This window comes from Balaenoptera acutorostrata, chromosome 9, assembly GCF_949987535.1.
Source record: "Balaenoptera acutorostrata chromosome 9, mBalAcu1.1, whole genome shotgun sequence".
Lineage (NCBI taxonomy): Eukaryota > Metazoa > Chordata > Mammalia > Artiodactyla > Balaenopteridae > Balaenoptera > Balaenoptera acutorostrata.
Window position 1 is genome coordinate 54,846,815 of NC_080072.1, and position 18,824 is coordinate 54,865,638.

At 55.6% G+C, this 18,824-nt stretch overlaps 1 protein-coding gene across 2 annotated transcripts in view; it reads right to left on the reverse strand.

Moving 5' to 3' along the window:
• The window catches only part of ARRB1 (arrestin beta 1), a 75,705-nt gene extending 57,088 nt beyond the window's left edge, over positions 1–18,617 (reverse strand). The window contains exon 1 of one of the 2 annotated variants that reach the window (XM_057553128.1): positions 18,185–18,617. In XM_057553128.1, the coding sequence (XP_057409111.1) occupies positions 18,185–18,204 (20 nt within the window). In that variant the 5' untranslated portion in view covers positions 18,205–18,617. The remainder of the gene's footprint in view (positions 1–18,184) is intronic. The other variant, XM_057553130.1, reaches the window with a different exon arrangement.
• Between the last annotated feature and the right edge of the window lie 207 nt (positions 18,618–18,824).

Below are 18,824 nucleotides of genomic sequence, written 5' to 3' on the forward strand. Positions count from 1 at the left end.
GGCAAATTCCTTAATTTAGATGAGCCTCAATTTCCTCATCTGCAAACAGGGACTCTACTGGCAGGGTACAGAGGAGGAGTAAAAGAGAAAGGATACGCCCAGCATCTCAGGGGCTAAGGAGGGGTCCAGGAAAAGATGTTGAAGCAAAGTTCTCTCTTTGGGCCCCCACCCCATCCCACCCCTCCCAGCCCTAATCCTCTAATCCTTCTCTGTTCCAAAGTCTGGAGGAAAGAGCCTAGCCCCTGGGCCGGCCCCTGGCTGGATGTAAATGTTTATGCCAAGCCCAGCCTCCCAGGGACAAGTTATTTGCTCTGCTTGTAATTAATTGCAGAAGGCCCAGTTGGGTAATAAACTCTGCCGGGAAACATAAACAATTTGCACAGAGCTCCAAATCCATTGTGAGACCAACAGAGAGGGTCTGCGAGGAATGGAATGTTCTCCCCAGTCTCCTCCCAGCCAGAGGCAGTGAGGTCACTGAAGGTCAGAACCAGAAGGACCCTTGAAGATCATTTAAAAAATAGGAGCTGACATGACGGGCTGCTTACCTTGTTCCAGGCACAGCTGAGCACTTGATTATTTGGGACCAACATTATGCCCACTTTAAAGATGAGGAAACTGAACCTGACAGAGGCAGGGTGATTTGTCCCAGCTAGAAAGGGGCTGAGCTGGGAGGGACACCAGGCCTGACCTCAGAGAAGGGAAAAAAAAGGACAGCCAACAAAAATGTATGCGTGTGCCCTGTGCCAGGCACTGGGACCTGGGGACACAGCTCCTGTGGCCCTTGCGTTCCAGTGGGGAGAGGCGGATCTTAAAGGCTGAGCAAAGAGTGATTTGATTACATGAGTGCTAAGTGCTCGGAAGAAAAGAAAACAAAGCCGCTGGTGCAGAGGGTCCCAGCAAGTTATAAGTGGCTACTCAAGCTCTGTAGGGCAGAGACCACACAGTAGGCCTCGGGCAGGAGCACATAGTAGGTTCGCAGTGAGTTGCTGGCTAAAACTTAGTGCTCTTTTCTTTGGGCCAGTGCAACTTCTCACCAACCAATTCAAGGTGTATTGAAAGTACTGTGCCAGGGCTGTACTATAATGATGGACAAACAAAACACAACCCCTGCCGCCAGGGAGCTTGCAGTCCAACTGAGGGCACTCACAAATGGGTAAAGGATGGAGTGGAAGACAGGTTGATGAGGGTCATGGGGCAGGAGAGAGGGACAATCAGCATTTACTGAGCACCTACTGTGCGCCAGGAACTATGCTAAGCCCTACATTATCTCATTTAAGCTTACCACAACACTGGGGTGTTGGGGGAAGATATTATCACCCCCATTTTCTTTTTTTGGCCGCACCACGCCACTTGCGGGATCTTAGTTCGCCAATCAGGGATCGAACCCGGCCCCCAGCAGTGAAAGTGCAGAGTCCCAACCACTGGACCTCCAGGGAATTCCCTGGATAAACCCCCATTTTGAAGATGAGAAAACTGAGGTTCAGAAAGACTATATATACACATATATATAATGTATATGTATATATATATGGAATTCCCTGGAGGTCCAGCGGTTAGGACTCCGTGCTTTCACTGCCGAGGCCAAAAAAGAAAAAAAGATAGATTATGTATAACTGTCTCAAGGTCATAGACATTAGCAAGCAATAGAGGTGGGATCTGAAACGTGGCCTGACACCAAAGCCCATGTTCTTTCCTCATAGCCCCCGCCCTAGTTTCCTCCTCCCTCCCCTCCCTGAAGAGGGCACTGTGGTTTGAAGTTGGGAGCCACAGGAGGCAACCACCACTAAGCCACCCTTCCCCGAAGGTGCAGGAGGAAGCAGCGCACCCTGCTGGCCTGACTTCCTTTCTGAGCAGGAAAGGTCAGCCCAGCCCGCACAGGCAGCTCTTCTCAGACACAAACCTGGCCAAGCTCCTCACCACCACCACCACCACCTCCCCTCCATGAGCAGGAAAGGACAGTCCAGACTTCCACCCTGCCCCTCCCCACAAAAGGGCTACTCCGTTGACAACGGCCCCTCCTTCCCAGGGAGCTGTACTTCACAGCTGATAAACACTTTCACCCTCTTAGCTCATCTGACTGCCGCACCCCACCCCAGCAGCCCGCATCCCTAGCGCCCAGCATCAGGCACAGCACCGTGCAGGTGAATCAGAGTCAGCAGAACTGGCTCCATCCCAACAGAAGGGGTGCGCCCCGGACTTCCCTGGCGGCGCAGTGGTTAAGAATCCGCCTGCCAATGCAGGGGACACGGGTTCGAGCCCTGGTCTGGGAAGATCCCACATGCCGCGGAGCAGCTAAGCCCGTGCACCACAACTACTGAGCCTGCGCTCCAGAGCCCGCGAGCCACAACTACTGAGCCCACGTGCACAACTACTGAAGCCCGCATGCCTAGAGCCCGTGCTCCGCAACAAGAGAAGCCACCGCAATAAAAAGCCCACGCACCACAACGAAGAGTAGCCCCCGCTCGGTGCAACTAGAGAAAGCCCGCGCGCAGCAACAAAGACCCAACACAGCCAAAAATAAATTAATTAATTAATTGAAAAAAAAAGAAGGGGTGGGGTCCCTGCGCCATGTCCATCCAGCTTCCACCACCGTTTACTGAGCTCCCATGACAAGCCTTGGGCTCTCCCAGGCAGTTTCATCAGGTACTGGGTACCTGCAGCACCAGGCAGTGGTACATTTTTTAAACCTTTCCACAGCCTTTAAGGTAGGTTTTATGTCCCTCTCACGGATGAGTAAGATTGAGGGCAAAGAGGCCTTTCCAGTCTCTTACTGACACAGCAAGCAGGAACTGTGGGCTTGGCCTGGCCCAGAACTCGCTCCCCTAGATGCCTTTCAGCTCCTGCCTCAGCAGAGAGGGTTCTAACTGATGACCAGGTCCACGATGGGATGAGAACTCCCTGAGGACATGCAGCGACGTGGCACCAACCTCCTGGCACAAAGGACTCCTGGTTAGAGCAGGGGCAGATCCAGGCTTGGATGGGCCTGAAACTCATGTAGTTTGGAAACCCTCTTTAAAAAAAAAAAAAAGAAAAAAAGAGTACAAAAATATCTTCTTCCTTTTGCACGTTTCACAATCCCCCTGAGCCCGTGGACACACTGCTAGGCCTTGGAAACGGCCCTGGAGTGTGAAGGCCTGAAGCTGAAGCAGCACCAGCCTCCCGGTGAATCCGCCTCTGGGCTGGAGGAAGGGCCCAGAGGCGATCTGAGCACAACCCGCCTTCACAAAGGCCCTGCCTCCGGCCCAACAGACAGACGAGGCTCTGGAACATTCCTTCTTCTTGTCACGTGTCCTGCTGCTACTAAACCCTCCCACGTCTCTCTCTTGCCATGGTTTCAGAAGCAGCAGAGCTCACCTGAGCGCAGGGCCTGCTCATAGGGTCTGCGTGCTCTCACGGACAGCAGTGCTGGAGCCCACCCCACAGGATCCTTCACGCCTGGTGGGCAGAGTCCACCCCTACCTGCGCCTGGAACCTTGGGCCGGCCTGAGCAGCTCTTCTGAGGCCCCCCTCCCCAAATATTTGAAGGCTATGACATGGCTGACCATGTGTTCCCACATCCCACATCCCATTGGGCCCACACAACAGCCCCTGGAGGTAGGCAGAGCAAGTTTTATTGTCCCCATTTACAGAAGCAGACAACAAATGACACTAGTTATGCACATACTAGTGCTAGACATGCCAAGGAGACTTCCACCAGTGGCATCTTATAGACGCCCTGGCAGGAGGGGCTGTATCCCCACGGAACAGGTGGGGAAACAGAGGCTCCACTCAGTCTCTGGGCCTGGGCTGCAGCCCTGCTCTCCCACCTCGCGGCCCAGGCCTCCACCACGTCTGGAGTGGACAGCTCAGAAGGCAGTGGGCAGGCTTGCCGGAACATAGCAGGTGGAGGGGCCAGAGGCCTCCAGCTTCCGAGGCAGAGGAGCAACTGGGGGCTCATTACAGGCCCTCCCAGCGGAAGTGGACCTCAATGACTGCCTTCTCTCTGGATGAGTCCGAGGAAGAGCACATAGGCCTTGGAAGCCTGAAACCTGCTTGAAAGCAACAGTCTTAAAGACTCAGGGCCTCGTGTCTTCCCTGCCGAGGAGCAGAGGGCCCCATGCCTGCCTCCCGCCTTCTACCTGCTGGGCCTTCCAGACCCTTCACAAGATCACTTCTCACCCCACAAGCCAGCCGCCCAGCGCTGGCTCTTGCTCGTCCAAGTCCCACTGCTGTCTGTCCCTCATGATTCATTCATCCATATATCAATTCTACAAACCCTTATGGAGAACATGGTGTAGGGTGACAAATTAACTGTCCCCATTCACCCAGGACGGAGGGTTCTCCCAAAATGTGGGACTGAGACAGACCAGGAAAACTGGGACGCTTGACCACCCTAGTGTACTGTGTGCCTGGCCCTGCACTGGGCACCGAGGACACATTGGATACGGTCCCCGCCCCCCCCTCAGGAAGCTTGCAGTCTGAGAGGAGCTCTCACTCCATGAGGGACCCACTGTCAAAGGCACCTGCGCAGCACCTCACACACATTATCAAGCACAACCTTATGAGGAGCATATTATCTCCTCCATGGTATACATGACCCGTCCCGAGTCACAGAGCTGTAGTGACATGCCAAGACTTAGACTCCAATGAGACAAATAAAGGAAAGGGCAGGTTCCAGCATGAACATTAAGACAGAAAAATATGTTAAGACCTGTTTTATTTAATCAATTTTTGTAGCCCCAGTGTTTGGCATGTCCTAGAGGTCCAGAAAATGTGTGTGGAAGGAAGGGAGGGAGGAGGTATACGCCTTATTTGATCATCTCCAGGCTAGAAGATCCCAACCCCCAGTTCAAAATGTATACATTTCCCTTTTCACAGTCAGTTTCAGCTGTTTTCTTTCAGCCAGGGCCAGGAAGCAAGTGAGAAGAAGGAAAGAGTGCTTCTCCTTTGGGTCAGCAGCTCAGGCCTCACTTCCTCCAGAGAACCTTCCCTGACTTACTCCCCAACACAATACCCAATTCTGGCCCCCGCTTATTTGAGTACAACAGCTGTGTGTGTGTTCGCGCGCTGCTTGTACTCCTGCTTCAGTGCACTTCTGCAAACCTGGACCTCGCCCAGCTCGGCCAGCCCCTATCAGGAACTGGGGATCCAAGAGGTACCATACACACGCCTGCCCTCTAGCACAGGAAACTGACATGACAGCAGCCAATTCTGATACAACGTGCCATCGTGGAAGCCTGCAAGGCGCCAAGGGAGCATGGAGGAGGGCATCGACTCTGCCTGGGCAGGGAACACAGAGTCAAGGGAAGGCGTCATGCCCAAGCACATAGTACGTGCCTAATGCAGTTCAACTGCATGGCGTTCGATTGAACTGCACTGAGCTTAGGTTCAACCTTAAAATACAAGGGAGATTTCACCAGGCAGAGGAGGAAGGCATTCCGGACAAGGAGACTGGCTTGAACAGACACAGACGTGTGGAAAGTACGAAGACTGTGGAGGAACATACAAAAAAGTCAGTGGAGCCAGAATGTTGGCTGTGTGGTGGGGAGAACTGGGAAAGGAGCGTGGGAGGGAAGGGCCTCCAGTGCCACCAGAAGAATGTGAACTGTCTCATAGGAAACAGGGGAAACTGATCAGTTTTTAAGTTGCAGAAGGACAGGATCAGATGTGAATTTCAGAGTAAGAGGAGGATTTGGGGGGTTTAGACTGAGCAGCCAGAAGACTACTGCAATAAGTCCAGGCCAGAAGTGGGGCCTGGACTGAGCTAGTGGCTGTGGAATAGGGAGCAGAAAAGCACTTTGGTGATGGGGACATGTATCCATCACCATCAGGTTAAATGCCCCCCCAAGGGTTAGGTGAGGGTTTCTTTTCTCCCTGGAGTTTGGGACCTCTCCCACCCCCATCCCAGCTCTACAATCCGACGGAAGCTGATCGGGGTCAGGGTTCAGTCTAAGACTGGGTCGTGGTTTTTTGTTTGAAAGTTCTACTAAAAAATTTTTCTTTCTTTCTTTCTTTTTATTTTTTTGGCAAAGTCGATTCTGCAAAGTTGCGAACATCAGAGATGGCTGGATTGTTTCAAGTATGCACAGGGAGTCGATGCTGCTGAAGTGATCGCTCTAAATAATACGAGAAATGAATATGTGCATATTAACCACTCCATTATGCCGTGTGATCATCTTTGTCCTTTTTAGGATATTAAAATCTGTGGCGAAAAAAGGAAGTTCTCCTTACTGAGTATAAAAATGCTTCCAGGGCTTCCCTGGTGGCGCAGTGGTTAAGAATCCGCCTGCCAATGCAGGGGACACGGGTTCGAGCCCTGGTCCGGGAAGATCCCACATGCCGCAGAGCAACTAAGCTCGTGCGCCACAGCTACTGAGCCTGTGCTCTAGAGCCTGCAAGCCACAACTACTGAGCCCAAGTGCCACAACTACTGAAGCCCATGCACCTAGAGTCCGTGCTCCGCAACAAGAGAAGCCACTGCAATGAGAAGCCCGCGCACCGCAATGAAGAATAGCCCCTGCTCGCCGCAACTAGAGAAAGCCCGCACACAGCAACGAAGACCCAACACAGCCAAAAATAAATAAATAAAATAAATAAATTTATAAAAAAAAAAAATGCTTCCAGGTTTCTTCCACTGCCCTGGAGCTATAGAGACCTATAATAAAATCAACCTGCTAATGTGCTGAGTGCTTTCATTAGCACAGATACAACACAGAAAGGATGGAAACTTTATGCCCAGAGGCTGAAAAACTCAGCCCACAGACACAAAACTACTGATAGAGGGGAGGTGAGAACCCCAGATGAGCTCCCTCTTTCTACCACGCCACTGCCTGGCCTCGGTGTTCCCAGCCCTCGGAGCCGCAGACGTGTGCCCTCATCCCACCCCCGCCCCACGGCCCCAAGCCTAGAGCTGTTTCTCCTAAGACGTGGTTTCCCAGCTCTTTCATGTCCATCACTTTTCTGAGAACAGTCATCAGACCTCCGCAAGGTCTTCCTGGCTGGAGGGAAGCCTTTGCTCCCGCTGCCCTCCACCAGGGGAGACCCAGGCAGCCCCTGGTTTCCACGGAGTGGTTGCTGAGCCCGGTGTCTCCTCTTACACCTGCCCCATTACTTCTGTTCAGGCCCAAACACTCACTGTGATGCCACGTGGCAGAATCTTCACTTTTCACCCTAGATTTTATGTCCTCCAACAGTCCCAGGACACACCTGACTCACAGCAGATGAAGTGAGTGTCTGACTCTGTGCCTGGCACATAGTGGGTTCTCAAGTATCTGATGAAGGAAGTCAGTCCCCGCTGAGAACATCGGTCACAGGCACCACCAAGACAAGTGTCACCTCTGGTTCATGTCAAACTCACCTTCCAAAGCTTGCTGCAATGACCCCCCTGCCCCCCGCTTCTGAGGGTGTGTCTGTGACACTTATCCACTGGGATTGCTCTGTGCCCCGTATAAATGAATTCCCATTACCCGCCATGTTGGGATGATCTGTTTCCTCTCCCCCAGAAGATACAAGCAGCACGAGGGCCGAGACTTGCCTGTTTCCTCTTCATACCTCAAGTGCCCAGCCCAGGGCCTGCGATGTTGCAGACACTCACGGGTTTGTTCACGGGAACCTCCTTGGGAGGGCAGGGGTGGCTGAATAGAAAGGGTATACGCCAAGCCTGAAAAAGCCTAGCCCAGAGGAACCCCCATGCTTCCTTGTCGTGATGTCCCTGCCACCCCAGAACACAGGACAGCCAGGCCCCTGCCTGTGAGAAAGGCTGCTGCCTTAGGTGGGAGACGGGGGGCAGAGCTGCTCCTTAAGTCAGCTTCCCACCAGGAGAGAGATGCCACAGGGGTGAGCCAGCCGGCTTCGGCGACGTGCCTTGAGTGGAGGTCTGGGCCTGGCATTCAGCAGGTGCTTGAGAAACGTTTGTGGAACTGAGTTGAACAAACTGGAAGATGCTGGTTATCCGTCCCTCTGGCTGCAGAGAGGCCAGCTTCCCTCTGGGGCACTTTGCAGGCAAATTATCTCAGGACATAGCCTGTTTCCTCTAATGAGGCTTCTCCCCTTTGGAGCCCTGCTCCCAGGAGCGTGGGAAGGGGGTCAGTGCGCAGAGGCAACCCCAGTGCCTGCACGAAGGCAGCGCAGGGCATGCAGCTCTCCTCCCAAGATGGTGTGGGCAGCACATACCAGCGCCCTAAGAAGGGGGATGGTCACAATGACCTCTTGGGCCCGGGGAATCAAAGCACAGCAGCACCTCCTTTGAGGCCGCTCTGGGGAGGAATGGAAGAAGCCAGCAGGGAGTCCGGCTGCGTTATGTAATCAGCTTCCTTGGAGTCAGAGACCCTGGCATGCCACAGCCCAGCACTGCGGGGAGAGGCTGGGGGAGGGGGAGGCGGCTCTTGTCCCCTCCTTTGCGGCCTCTCCTCCAGACCTCGGCCGACCTCCGCGGCAGGCAGGCGCTGCCTTCCAAGTGCCCCAGCTTCAAGCAGGCACCTCCCACTAGGGGTTGAGAACCAGGAAGGGCTGTTTGTTGTCTGAGTGTGTGAAACAGCGGCCTGCTGGCTTCCCTGGCAGAAAACCAGGCTCTGGGCTCCGCACCCGGCACCTGGGGGTGGGGGCCAAAGGAGAGAGGCCTGGGACCTCCACAAAGCCCACCCCTGTCCCCAGCTTCCTGCCCCCACGCTCTCCTCACTTCCTCCTAGAGAACCCACCATAAGTGCGGGGCCCAAAGGGAGGGGGCCACAGCTGCTCCAGCCCCAACTGCCCCACCCCTCCCCGGGCAACTTCACTTCCCTTTCCAGCCACCATCTGACCTTCTCCTCCAGCCCGGCACAGCTCCCACCCCAACACACCCAGCGGGGCACACGGTCCTGGGCAGGACGGGAGGAGGGAGGGGATGCAGGAGAGAGGGGGCGGAGAGAAAAGCTGAGGTCCACTGCCAGTCCCAAAGAGTAACAATGACTGTTAGCAAATCCCTACCCTCTGTGCCCATAGCAACCACACGCAATAGGGGATATTATTATCCTTAGTTCATAAATGCAAAAACTGATGCCCAGAGAGTTTAAGACCCTCAGCCAAGGGCATGGAGCTAGTGCGCAATATTGCTGGACAGCAAAGCCGAGTCAGTGTGATTCTGAAATCCAAACTCCAAACCTTGTGGCTTTACCTTAGGGGAACCCCATCCCCACACACCTGGGGATGCTACTTGGGAAATTTCTAGACTGGTGGAAAAGACACTGCAGAGCCTTAAGCGGTCACTCGCTGAGGACACTTGGTTTGGGAACCACAGGACAGTCACGAGGACAGGGCAGGGCTAAGGGCACACCAGAGGCCGAGGGTGTGCCTGCTGCCACCTACAGTCTTCACTTCTGATTAACCTATGGCAACTCAGTCTCAGGCTGGATCAGACCCAAGCACTGTCTGCCGCTTCCAGAAGACAGGGCTGCTAGAGGCCAAGCTATCAGGCGGAAACACAGCCTGCTGTTCATGCCCCCCTCCCCTGCTAGCTGCTGAACCAAAGCAAAGGGTCCTAGGGACCTCCCAGGCCAACCCCTTTCCCCTGTGCTGCTTGACATGTGCAGAAACTGAGGTCCACAGAGGAAAAGCAGTTCATCCATGATGTCACAGGGACAGTGAACAAACGGGGTCCCTGCCTCCCAGACCAGATCCTTGCCCTGATTCATCTCACTTGAGTGCTGTCCCCAGATAACACCCTCTCTCATCCAGCTGTCTCTCTCCCTGCCCTGCCCCCCCACCCTCTCTCCCCATTTCCTGCTTCCCTTTCCCAGCTCTGCTCAGCAGGCCCAGCGTCTGAACTCTCCCTGCATATAGCAGCCCTCTCCTTCCCACGACTCTTCTGAGCCTCACCACCCCCTTCCCTCCACTCCTCTGGGCCAAGGAGCAATTCTTGGGTGGTTTAATTAGCTGATTATTACTGGTCCGCAGGCTGCTGGATCCAGTGCCCAGAACTCTGTCCCCAGTAATTAGGTGGGTTCTGAGTACTTGCCCAGTGGGAAGCCACTGGGGAGTTCTGTGCTCTGCCAGCAGGCCAAGGGAGGGCTCTCCAGCTGCATAAAGAGCTCCCTGATCACCGGTGGATCATCGGAAGCCATGGTCCCCTCCTCGGGTCAGGTCAAACCACACTGGATATACTATAGCCAGATCCAGATGTCCAACCCAAAGGGGAACTCCCTACTTTCCCATGTCACCGCCCAGACCCAGGAAAGGCTCAGTAAATGTCTGAGGATGGGTGTGATGAATGGAGCCCACCCTCTGGGGGCCAGGAAGTGATGGCACCATGGCTGGGCACATATTTAGGACGTAGAATTTGGACCAGCAGAGAGAAGAAAGGATGGCATTCTGGATGGTGGGAGCAGGAAGAACAAAGGCACAGAGGCTGGAATGAGCCACCAAGCCCCTCGCCAGGTAGCTCTGGTTGCCTGAAAACACATTCTCCTAGCAAAGGTAAAGCAAGTCATCCTGTGACCTCCGCCCTTTGGATCACAGAGAATAATCTAATGCCTGTGGCTCAGGGTGACTTTTAGACGTTTCAGAATCAGCAATGGTGTCCCATTGTCCTCACCCACCATACTGCCCATCCCCAAGTATATTGTTTCCCAGTGAAACACCTACATTAGCTTCCTTCACTGAACAAATATTTATGGAGCTCAGTGCCATGCCAGGTCTGCACAGGTGCAAAGGGACAACAGACCCAGGACAGGTGCCCTTGGCCTCACACAGAGGACATCACAAGTGTGCAAATAACCAGGACCCACGAAGAGACAGAGGGATGAGTGCCAACAGAAAGAGAAGAGAGAGAGAATGAATATATGGCGAAAAAAAAAAAAAAAAGTCACAAGGCACTTGGAGATCAGTGAGGGCTTCCCAGAGAAGGAGGCCATGTGTGATCCAGGTCTTGAAGGACAGGAAGGGTGTCGTGAACTAACCGCATGTAACACGGCACTTGTTCCAGGGACTTGTCCCCGAGCTGTACCTATTTTAACTCATTTAATCCTCAAAACAACGTTATCATGCAGGCACTATTGCTAACCCATTTTACAGATGAGGGAGCTGCAGCAGAGAATGGGTTAAATGATCAGCAGAGGTTGCCAGGCTGGTAAGTGGCAGAGCTGGCATTTGAAACCAGGAAACCTGGTTCTTCCTAGAGCCTAACCACTATACTAATCAGCCTCTAATACATGCTACTCAGATCACAGAGGGCACTGGGAGCACCTAAAGGAGGGCACAGCCTGGGCAGAGAAAATGAAACTTTCCAGGACCTGCCTGCCTGCCGGTTCCTGCAGGTGCTTTGGGAGGCAGAAGGCTGCCCAGGCGAGGACCTGGTCTCACAGGAAAGAACACAGCCCTCAGCCACCCAGCAGTCTCAGTCCCACCGGTGCGGGGCAGAGGCCTGCGCCGCCCAATCCCCCATTTCCCCCTCCAGCACCGAGCGAGCGTTAGAGCGCGTCTCTGGGACCCTCCGGGGATGGCACATCCCATCAGTCCGCTCCCCGCCCCCTCCCTGGTCCTCCGCCAAAATGCATCCATGCCCACTGACTGCACAGGCTGGGCGAAGGGGGTGAGGCTGCAAAAGCACCAGGAGGACCAGTTGTGGGGCCAGAGGCCCACGGCCAGGATGCGAGGGAGCCCCTGCCTTGGGCGGGTCCATACTCATTCAGCTTCCGGGCCTCTGAGTACACCCTGGAGAGAGGCTGCACCCTGCACGGACACGAAACCCCTCAGACCTTGAGCGAGGAGGCCTGCCTCCCGCTGGCCTGACATGGACCACAACACCCTACCTGCTCCAGATCCCTCTCCAGTTACAGAAGGACCCACTGGCTATGGTCTCAGCCAGGACAGGCCCAGCCCCAGGCAGAGGGAAAGCAGCTCAGTGGTTGCAGTGACTTCAATCACACAGAACTCCAGGGACCTGTCTGGTCCGGTCCCTGGGGTCTGGCCCCCTGGGGGCCTCATCTGGCACCGGGTCTCTTGGGAAGGAACAAGCAGTTCCTCTCAAGTGGGACTAAAGATGGGGCCAGGCCCAGGAAGGAGGAGGTGCGTCTCCAGAGTGATGACCCTGCCAGGGCCCCTTGGGAGGGAGGGAGGGAGGGGGCTGGGACAACAGTGTCCTTTGTTCCCCTCTCAAAAGCAGCCACCCTGCCCTGTCCCACCCCCTCTGATCTATATCCCCCTACTAGGACTCAAGCCACCCCTGGGGCAGGACCCATCCTGCACACAGGAGGGAAGGAGGGTGCCCAGGAACCATAAGGGTGCCCTGTTCTAATTCCAGGGCTTGTCCTGGAGACATGCCCCACCCCCAGGAGCCCCCCGCCTGATGTAGGAGACATGGCTCCCACCTGCAGAAGCCTATCTGATGGGGGAGAAACAGGCTTCACTTGCAGGAAGCCCGTTCTGATAGGGGTGGTAATCTTCTCCCTCACGACTTCCCAGTCTGATGGAGGAGACCACCCCCAAGAGCCGGTCTAATGTGGGAAGCATGGCTTCCATCCTTAGGATTCCCTAATGGGAAAGAGCTAATTTCAGCACTCAGGGAGCCCCTGGGCTGACAGCAGAGGCAAGAAGGGAGGAAGGAGTTCAGTCCCGTCAACAAATCCCTGCCAGGCATCTCCTGTGAACCAGATCCAGAGCTGGATAATGGACCAGCAAACAGGAAACAGAAATAGCCCCAAATCACAAGGAGCTCACCACCTGGGGAACAAAGACACCTGAGGTGTGAATACCTGAGTAGAAAGTACCTTGAAACCCACCCACCCCAGCACCCAAAGCCTGCTCGCCAGGGCTGCCACCTCCCTCGGCAGCCTCACCCCTCACACTCGCGCACCTGCACGTTGGCCTAGGCTCTTCCTTCTGTCTAGGACACCTAAAACTTCCTTGTGCCCCAGGACCCAGCTCTGGGGGCACCTTCTCCAGGAAGCCTTTCTCAAGACCCCCTGCCTGAGTGAGCGGCCCCTCTTTCAGGAGCCAGCACAGACATGCCCCCCTGTGACCAGCTGACGCCTCTGCAATGTTCCCCTCAGTCACCAGCTGAGCCTCACCCCCCAGGTCCCCACACCCGGAAACCCCACCACCCCCAGCCCAGGGCCTCATACCCTTCTTCCGAGAGGCTCCCCCCCAGCTCCAGGCACGGGAAAAGCAAGGTCCTTCTCTTCTCTCTTCTGCCCGTTGTAGCCCAGCTTTGCCCTCATGGCTCCATCAAAACCCCTCTCACCAAGTCACCAGCCACTGCCTTCTGCCTAAATCCCAAGGGTCTTTCCCAAGCTCATCCTCTGTTGGTCCTTCCCTGACCTTTGGCCCCCAAGACACAGCCTCCCCTATTCTCTCCCTCCTCCTCTCTCCACCCCCAGGCATGGGTGCTCTCCAAAGCCTCAAATGCCCCCAGCCATCCTCTCTTCATACGCTCTATCTTCTCCCTCTCCCTGTACCATGTCATCCATAATCCCCAAGTCAAACACCATCTCTAACCGGAAGACTTTCAAATCCCTGCCTCCCACGTCCATCCCTGTCCCAAGATCCGGACCTATCTATGCAGAAGCCTCCCTACATCTTCCTCAACTTCCAGCCTGACTCCCTGTCAAGCTGCCACCTCCTGCAGGCCTCAAGATATGGTCAGCATGGTCGCTGTGGAGGATGGCCTGGCAGAGGCCAGGAGGCCACTCGGGGCGTGCTGACTCCCAGGCTATTGTTCTTCCATTGCCACAGCCCCGAGGTATAGCACACCCATGACTCAAGACCCCTGAACCCATGCCAGTGGGAGGTTTCAACCCTGGGCAAGGAGGCCCAAACTCAGAAGGAAGAGAGCTGGGGAGACGTGTGAAGCCCAGAGACCAGCCCAGAGTCAAGGATCAGAGAAGATGGGTCAAGCTCAGTGCTTCCACTCCCAGCAGCCCCATAAGCGCCCCTGGCCAAAGCCACAGGACTTCCCCCATGTTCCAGCCAAGATGGATCACACAGAGCTTAACCACCAAGAGAGACAACAGCCAAGGTTCACAGAGAGCTGGTGATTACGTGTCCCCATCACACCCACCCTCCTTCTCTGCCAAAAAAGAAGAGTTCATAAACATCTGTAGGAAACGAAATGCCACTCCATCCCATCACCTCTCAGGAAGTCCCTCCTGTTGTTTAACTTTGATCCTGTATATTGCCAGTTGAATTAGTGGGAACAGCAAGAACCAGAAGGGACGCAAAACTTGAGAATGAGGCCGCCAGGGGGATGGGGGAGGCCACCTATGAGCCAGACAACCCCGTCCCTCTGAGTGAAAGCAAGGAGCAGCAGGACAGACGGGCCTGGGTTCAGAAGCTCGTTGGCTGAATGGCAGTGGACAAATTACTGAATCTCTCCTAGTCTGTTTCCTGGTCTGTAAAATGGGAACAACAATCCTTACGCTAATAGGATCATAGGGAGAACCAAATGAGATCATGCATGTAAACCTGACACATACCAGGCATCCAGGCAGTAAGGCTAATGGACTCCAGCTCCTTGTTCATCTTTCTCGGTTCCATCCTTGCCAAAGCCTTAGCTCGGATCTCGCCTTCTCTCAGGCTCCTCCTCAGCCTCCTCACCGGTCTCCCTGCATCCAGGCCTGCCCCTCCTTGCCACTGCCAAAGGCATCCCTCTAAAACAAAAATCTGCTCCCATCCCTCCCCTCCCCACAGTCCTCTCTGAGTCACCAGGGACTTAGGGAGAAAATCTTCTCTCCTTAGCTTGACATCCCAGCCTGTTGATAACTGGCCCGTGTTCACTCGCACCCATCACCCCAGCCCAACCCGCAGGCTGCTTCATGCCTCCAAGCCTTGTCACATTCTGCACCCCTGGCCAGGAATGACGTCCCCAGTCCCACCCCCTTGCTCCAATGCCACCTCCTTCCCAGGAAAGCTTCCCTCACCATGCCCCCTGCCAAGACTGGGCGGGGGACTCCTCCTTCAGCCTCCCACAGCACATGTCACCCTGCATTATAATCATCTGCTCTGCTCTCAGTCTTTTAAAAACAGAGTAGAGCCATTCATCTCTGAACCGCCAGCCCCGGCACTCAGTCAACGTTTGTTGAATGGCTGTATGATTGCTCCTAGAGCACTTGTTAGAGCAGTCATCACACTACCTGTAATTAGTCCTATCCAGGTATTCGTCTCATGCCCTCTTTCCCCCTTGACCCTGGGACTCCCTAGAGGGCAGTGACAGTTTCTGATTAATTCTCATTGTCACTTTCACGTGGGGGTTGAAAATCCAGGTGCAGGATGGATGCAACGACTCTTGATTCTTAGAGTATTGGATACTTGCAAGCCTCTTCTTCTAAGTCAGAGATAAAGTAGAATCCCATGGTTTACAGAACAAGGCAAGGTACAGCCCATTACTGATTTTGTCTTTCTCTTCCAAATTACTCAGGAAACCTGTCTGGAAGGGAGAGGGAGGCCTCCTGGGACTACAGGGGAGACTGGAAGAGAGAGCAGGGCCACCGTCACATGGACCATAGCCAGGCCTGGGCACCAGGCTTGTGGCAGCGCTTCCTCCCCTGCCCAGTATATTCAGAAAACACAGGGAGAGCCCTGAAAATGGTAGGTATTGATAGCTACAATTTACAGACAGGAACACTAAGGTCCAGAGAGGTGAGGACCATTGTCCAAGGTCCTCAAGCTGCCCCAGTGAGTCAGAGGCAGAGAAGGGGGAGTCTTGGAAAATGCTTGGCCCCAAAGATTGGGTCTCCAACAGGTGCCTGGCTGCTCATGGTGTCCCATCCTGCTGACAACCTATGCCAGCAGGAGAACAATGACACTTTCCCCCAAGTCACAGTGAGGCTAACCAAGGCCCAAGAGGGGCTGAGTCACCCTGATGGTGAAGTAGCACGTGAGGAATGAGAGAGGAAGAAGGGCTCCTGACTCCCTGCAGGGAGAAGAGTCTGACCTCAGCGGTCAGGAGGATCTTGGCAATGGGGGACATGGATGTGGTGGAGGAGAGGGTCACACATGCTCCTGCTGAGGACAGAGACATGAGCCACCAGTTCAGCAATGGGGACTCGCCATCAAGGTGAATGCAGATGCCTCACGATCTTCTGCAGCCTCCACCACCAGCTGGGCCTCCACACAAAGAGCAGGCCATCCCTCTTGGGCCTCAAACCAGGGCCCACGAGGGGCGTGACAGTGCCCAAGGGTGAGCCACAGAGAAATGGACCAAGTAAACTCCAGCCTCTGTCCTGTCTCTGACCCCTCTTGACCTTAAGCAAGTCAGGTAACCTCTCTAATCTCTGGTTCCTCCTCTGGAAAACAGGAAGAGGAAAGCTAACCTCCTTGCAGAGCCGTCAGGAGGATGGCTGGGAAGCAGTTTCTAAAACTTAGGAGCACAAGTTATCTCTGAGCCTCAGTTTCTTCTTCTGGAAAATGGAAATAATCTCTGAAAGACTTTTCTCAGGTTGGGGCTTCCCTGGTGGCACAGTGGCTAAGAATCCACTGCCAATGCAGGGGACACGGGTTCGAGCCCTGGTCCGGGAAGATCTCGCATGCCGCGGAGCAACTAAGCCCATGCGTCACAACTACTGAGCCTGCGCTCTAGAGCCCGCGAGCCACAACTGCTGAGCCCATGTGCCACGACTACTGAAGGCCATGCGCCTAGAGCCCTTGCTCTGCAACAAAAGAAGCCACCGCCATGAGAAGCCCACGCACCGCAACGAAGAGTAGCCCCTGCTCGCCGCAACTAAAGAAAGCCCGCGCGCAGCAACAAAGCCCAACACACCAAAAATAAATAAATAAAATTTTTAAATGTGTTAAAAAAAAAAAAAAGACTTTTCTCAGGTTGTTGAGAGACAGTGTCAGATGGCAGTGAGTGGTACGTTGCTTTGTCAGTGGTCCTGAAACATGATGACCACGGGGGCCGTTTCTCTCTAGTCTATTAGCTCCTTTGGGGAAGGAACAGGTTTTGGACATCTTTGATCCCCACACTATACCTTGTACACCCCAGGCACTCAATAAATAATTACTGGAAGCAAGGAGAGAGTAAGGGAGGGTGGAGAGAGGGAAGAGAGGAGGGAGAAGTGGGGCACAAGGACAGAAGAGGGTAAAGAAAGAAAAGAATGAATAAGGGGGTTGCAGAAGGGGTAAGAGGAGCTAAGGGAGAAGCTTGTATCAGAACTTAAGGGAGTTGGCTGAGGGACGGGGTAGAACTAGGGTGACAAAGCTGAGTGCCTGACCGGGGCTTGTCTTGGGCCCCAGCCCCCTCCCCTTTCTGTCCCAGTTTCCCATTTCAGAGGCATCCCTCTCTCTTTCTGAGCAGGGCAGGCTCCTAAGGAGACAGGAGGGCCCTCCCCACCCCCAGCTCAAGCAGATCCCGGCCACCACCGCAGGCCTTGGGGAGGTCAGAGGGAAAGGAAATGTGGATGGGAGGCATTTTCCCAGGCTCCAGGGGGCCTCCCACCCTGTGTGGTGCGTGTGTTTCCACTTCTCCACCTGCAGGGACCTGGAGTGTATCAGCGGCCAGGGGCTGTTGGCATGTGACCTGGGGTGTCGGTGTGGGCATTAGTCTGATGTGTGTCTGTGGGGGTCAGCGTTGGTGTAGCCTGTTGAACACTGTTGGTGAGAGACATGCCAACATAAGCATTCCTGTTGGTAAGGGTAAGAACGTGTGTGTCTCAGTGAGAGTGTTTGTTAAGGTCAGTGCAAGTGACAGTGTATGTATCAGGGTCGGCCAACATGTGTGCGCCAGCATGAAGGTGCGTTAGCACTGGTATGTGTTGAAGTGTGACCTGTGTATGCCAACATGAATGTCAGCAGGAACGTGTTGATGAATGTGTACCAGTGAGTGTGTGACAGTGTGTCACTGGATGTGCTGACATGTGGCAGTGAATGTCAGTGTGTGTGCCAGCATGAGCGCGCCCATGCATGAGTGTGCCCGTGTGTCCACATAAGCGTGTGCCTTTGTGTGTCAACGTGCCCCCTGCGTCCCTGTGCCGGCTGGCCAGTGCTGGGTGTCAGCGAGTGAATGCGTGTGAGTGTGTCTCCGCGGCCAGGTCCTCATCGCTCCGTCCCCACGCCCCTGGCCCTGCTGGCGACCACACGGGAGACGTCGGGTGGAGGAGAGCCGAGAGCCGCCGCGGAGCAGGCGCCGGCGGTGCCGGGGTGGCTGCGCACGCACAGCCGGGACACGGACTAGAGCCCCTGCCCGCGCCCTCGCCCGGGTCGCCCCACGCGCCGCGGACCGGCCGCCGCCCGCACTCACCGCGTCCCTTTGTCGCCCATGGTCCGCGGCGGCCGCAGGGAGGTCCGCGGCGTCAGCGCCCAGGCTGGAAAATCCCCGGCCGGCAGGAGGGGCGCGGGCCAGCCGGTTCCCGGCTCCTGCTCCGCCTCCTCCGCGCTCCCGGCCGCCGCCCCCGCCCGGTCCCGCCGAGCCGCACAGCGCCCGCCGCACAGCGACCGCCGCGGCCGGGGCGGGGAGCCGGGGAGCTGGAGAGCCGAGCAGCCGAGCTGGGAGGGCGCGCGTGGGCCCGTGTGCGCGTGTGTGCGCGCCGCCGAGCCAGCCGCTGGGCAGGGCCCGGACGCGTCAGGGCCCTGAGGTCGGCATTAGGGGTCCACAAGGATGCTGTCCGGCTTGTGTGTGTGTGCGTGCGTGTGTGTGTACGTGAGGGCGCACGCTGGGGTGGGTATACGTGCGCGTGTGTGCACGCGAGGGTGCGTGTGCGTGTGCACCGCTGCGTGCTCTACCGATTGGGGGTGCGTTTGCCTGGCTGGAGCGGGGTGCACGTCTTTGTGCGGTGTGCGTGTGTGCAGGCGCGCTCCCCTGCGCACGCCGGGGGGGGGGGCGGCCTTTGCGTGTGCGGGAGCGTGGACGCCGACGGTGTGCCCGCGACCCCAGGGCCGAG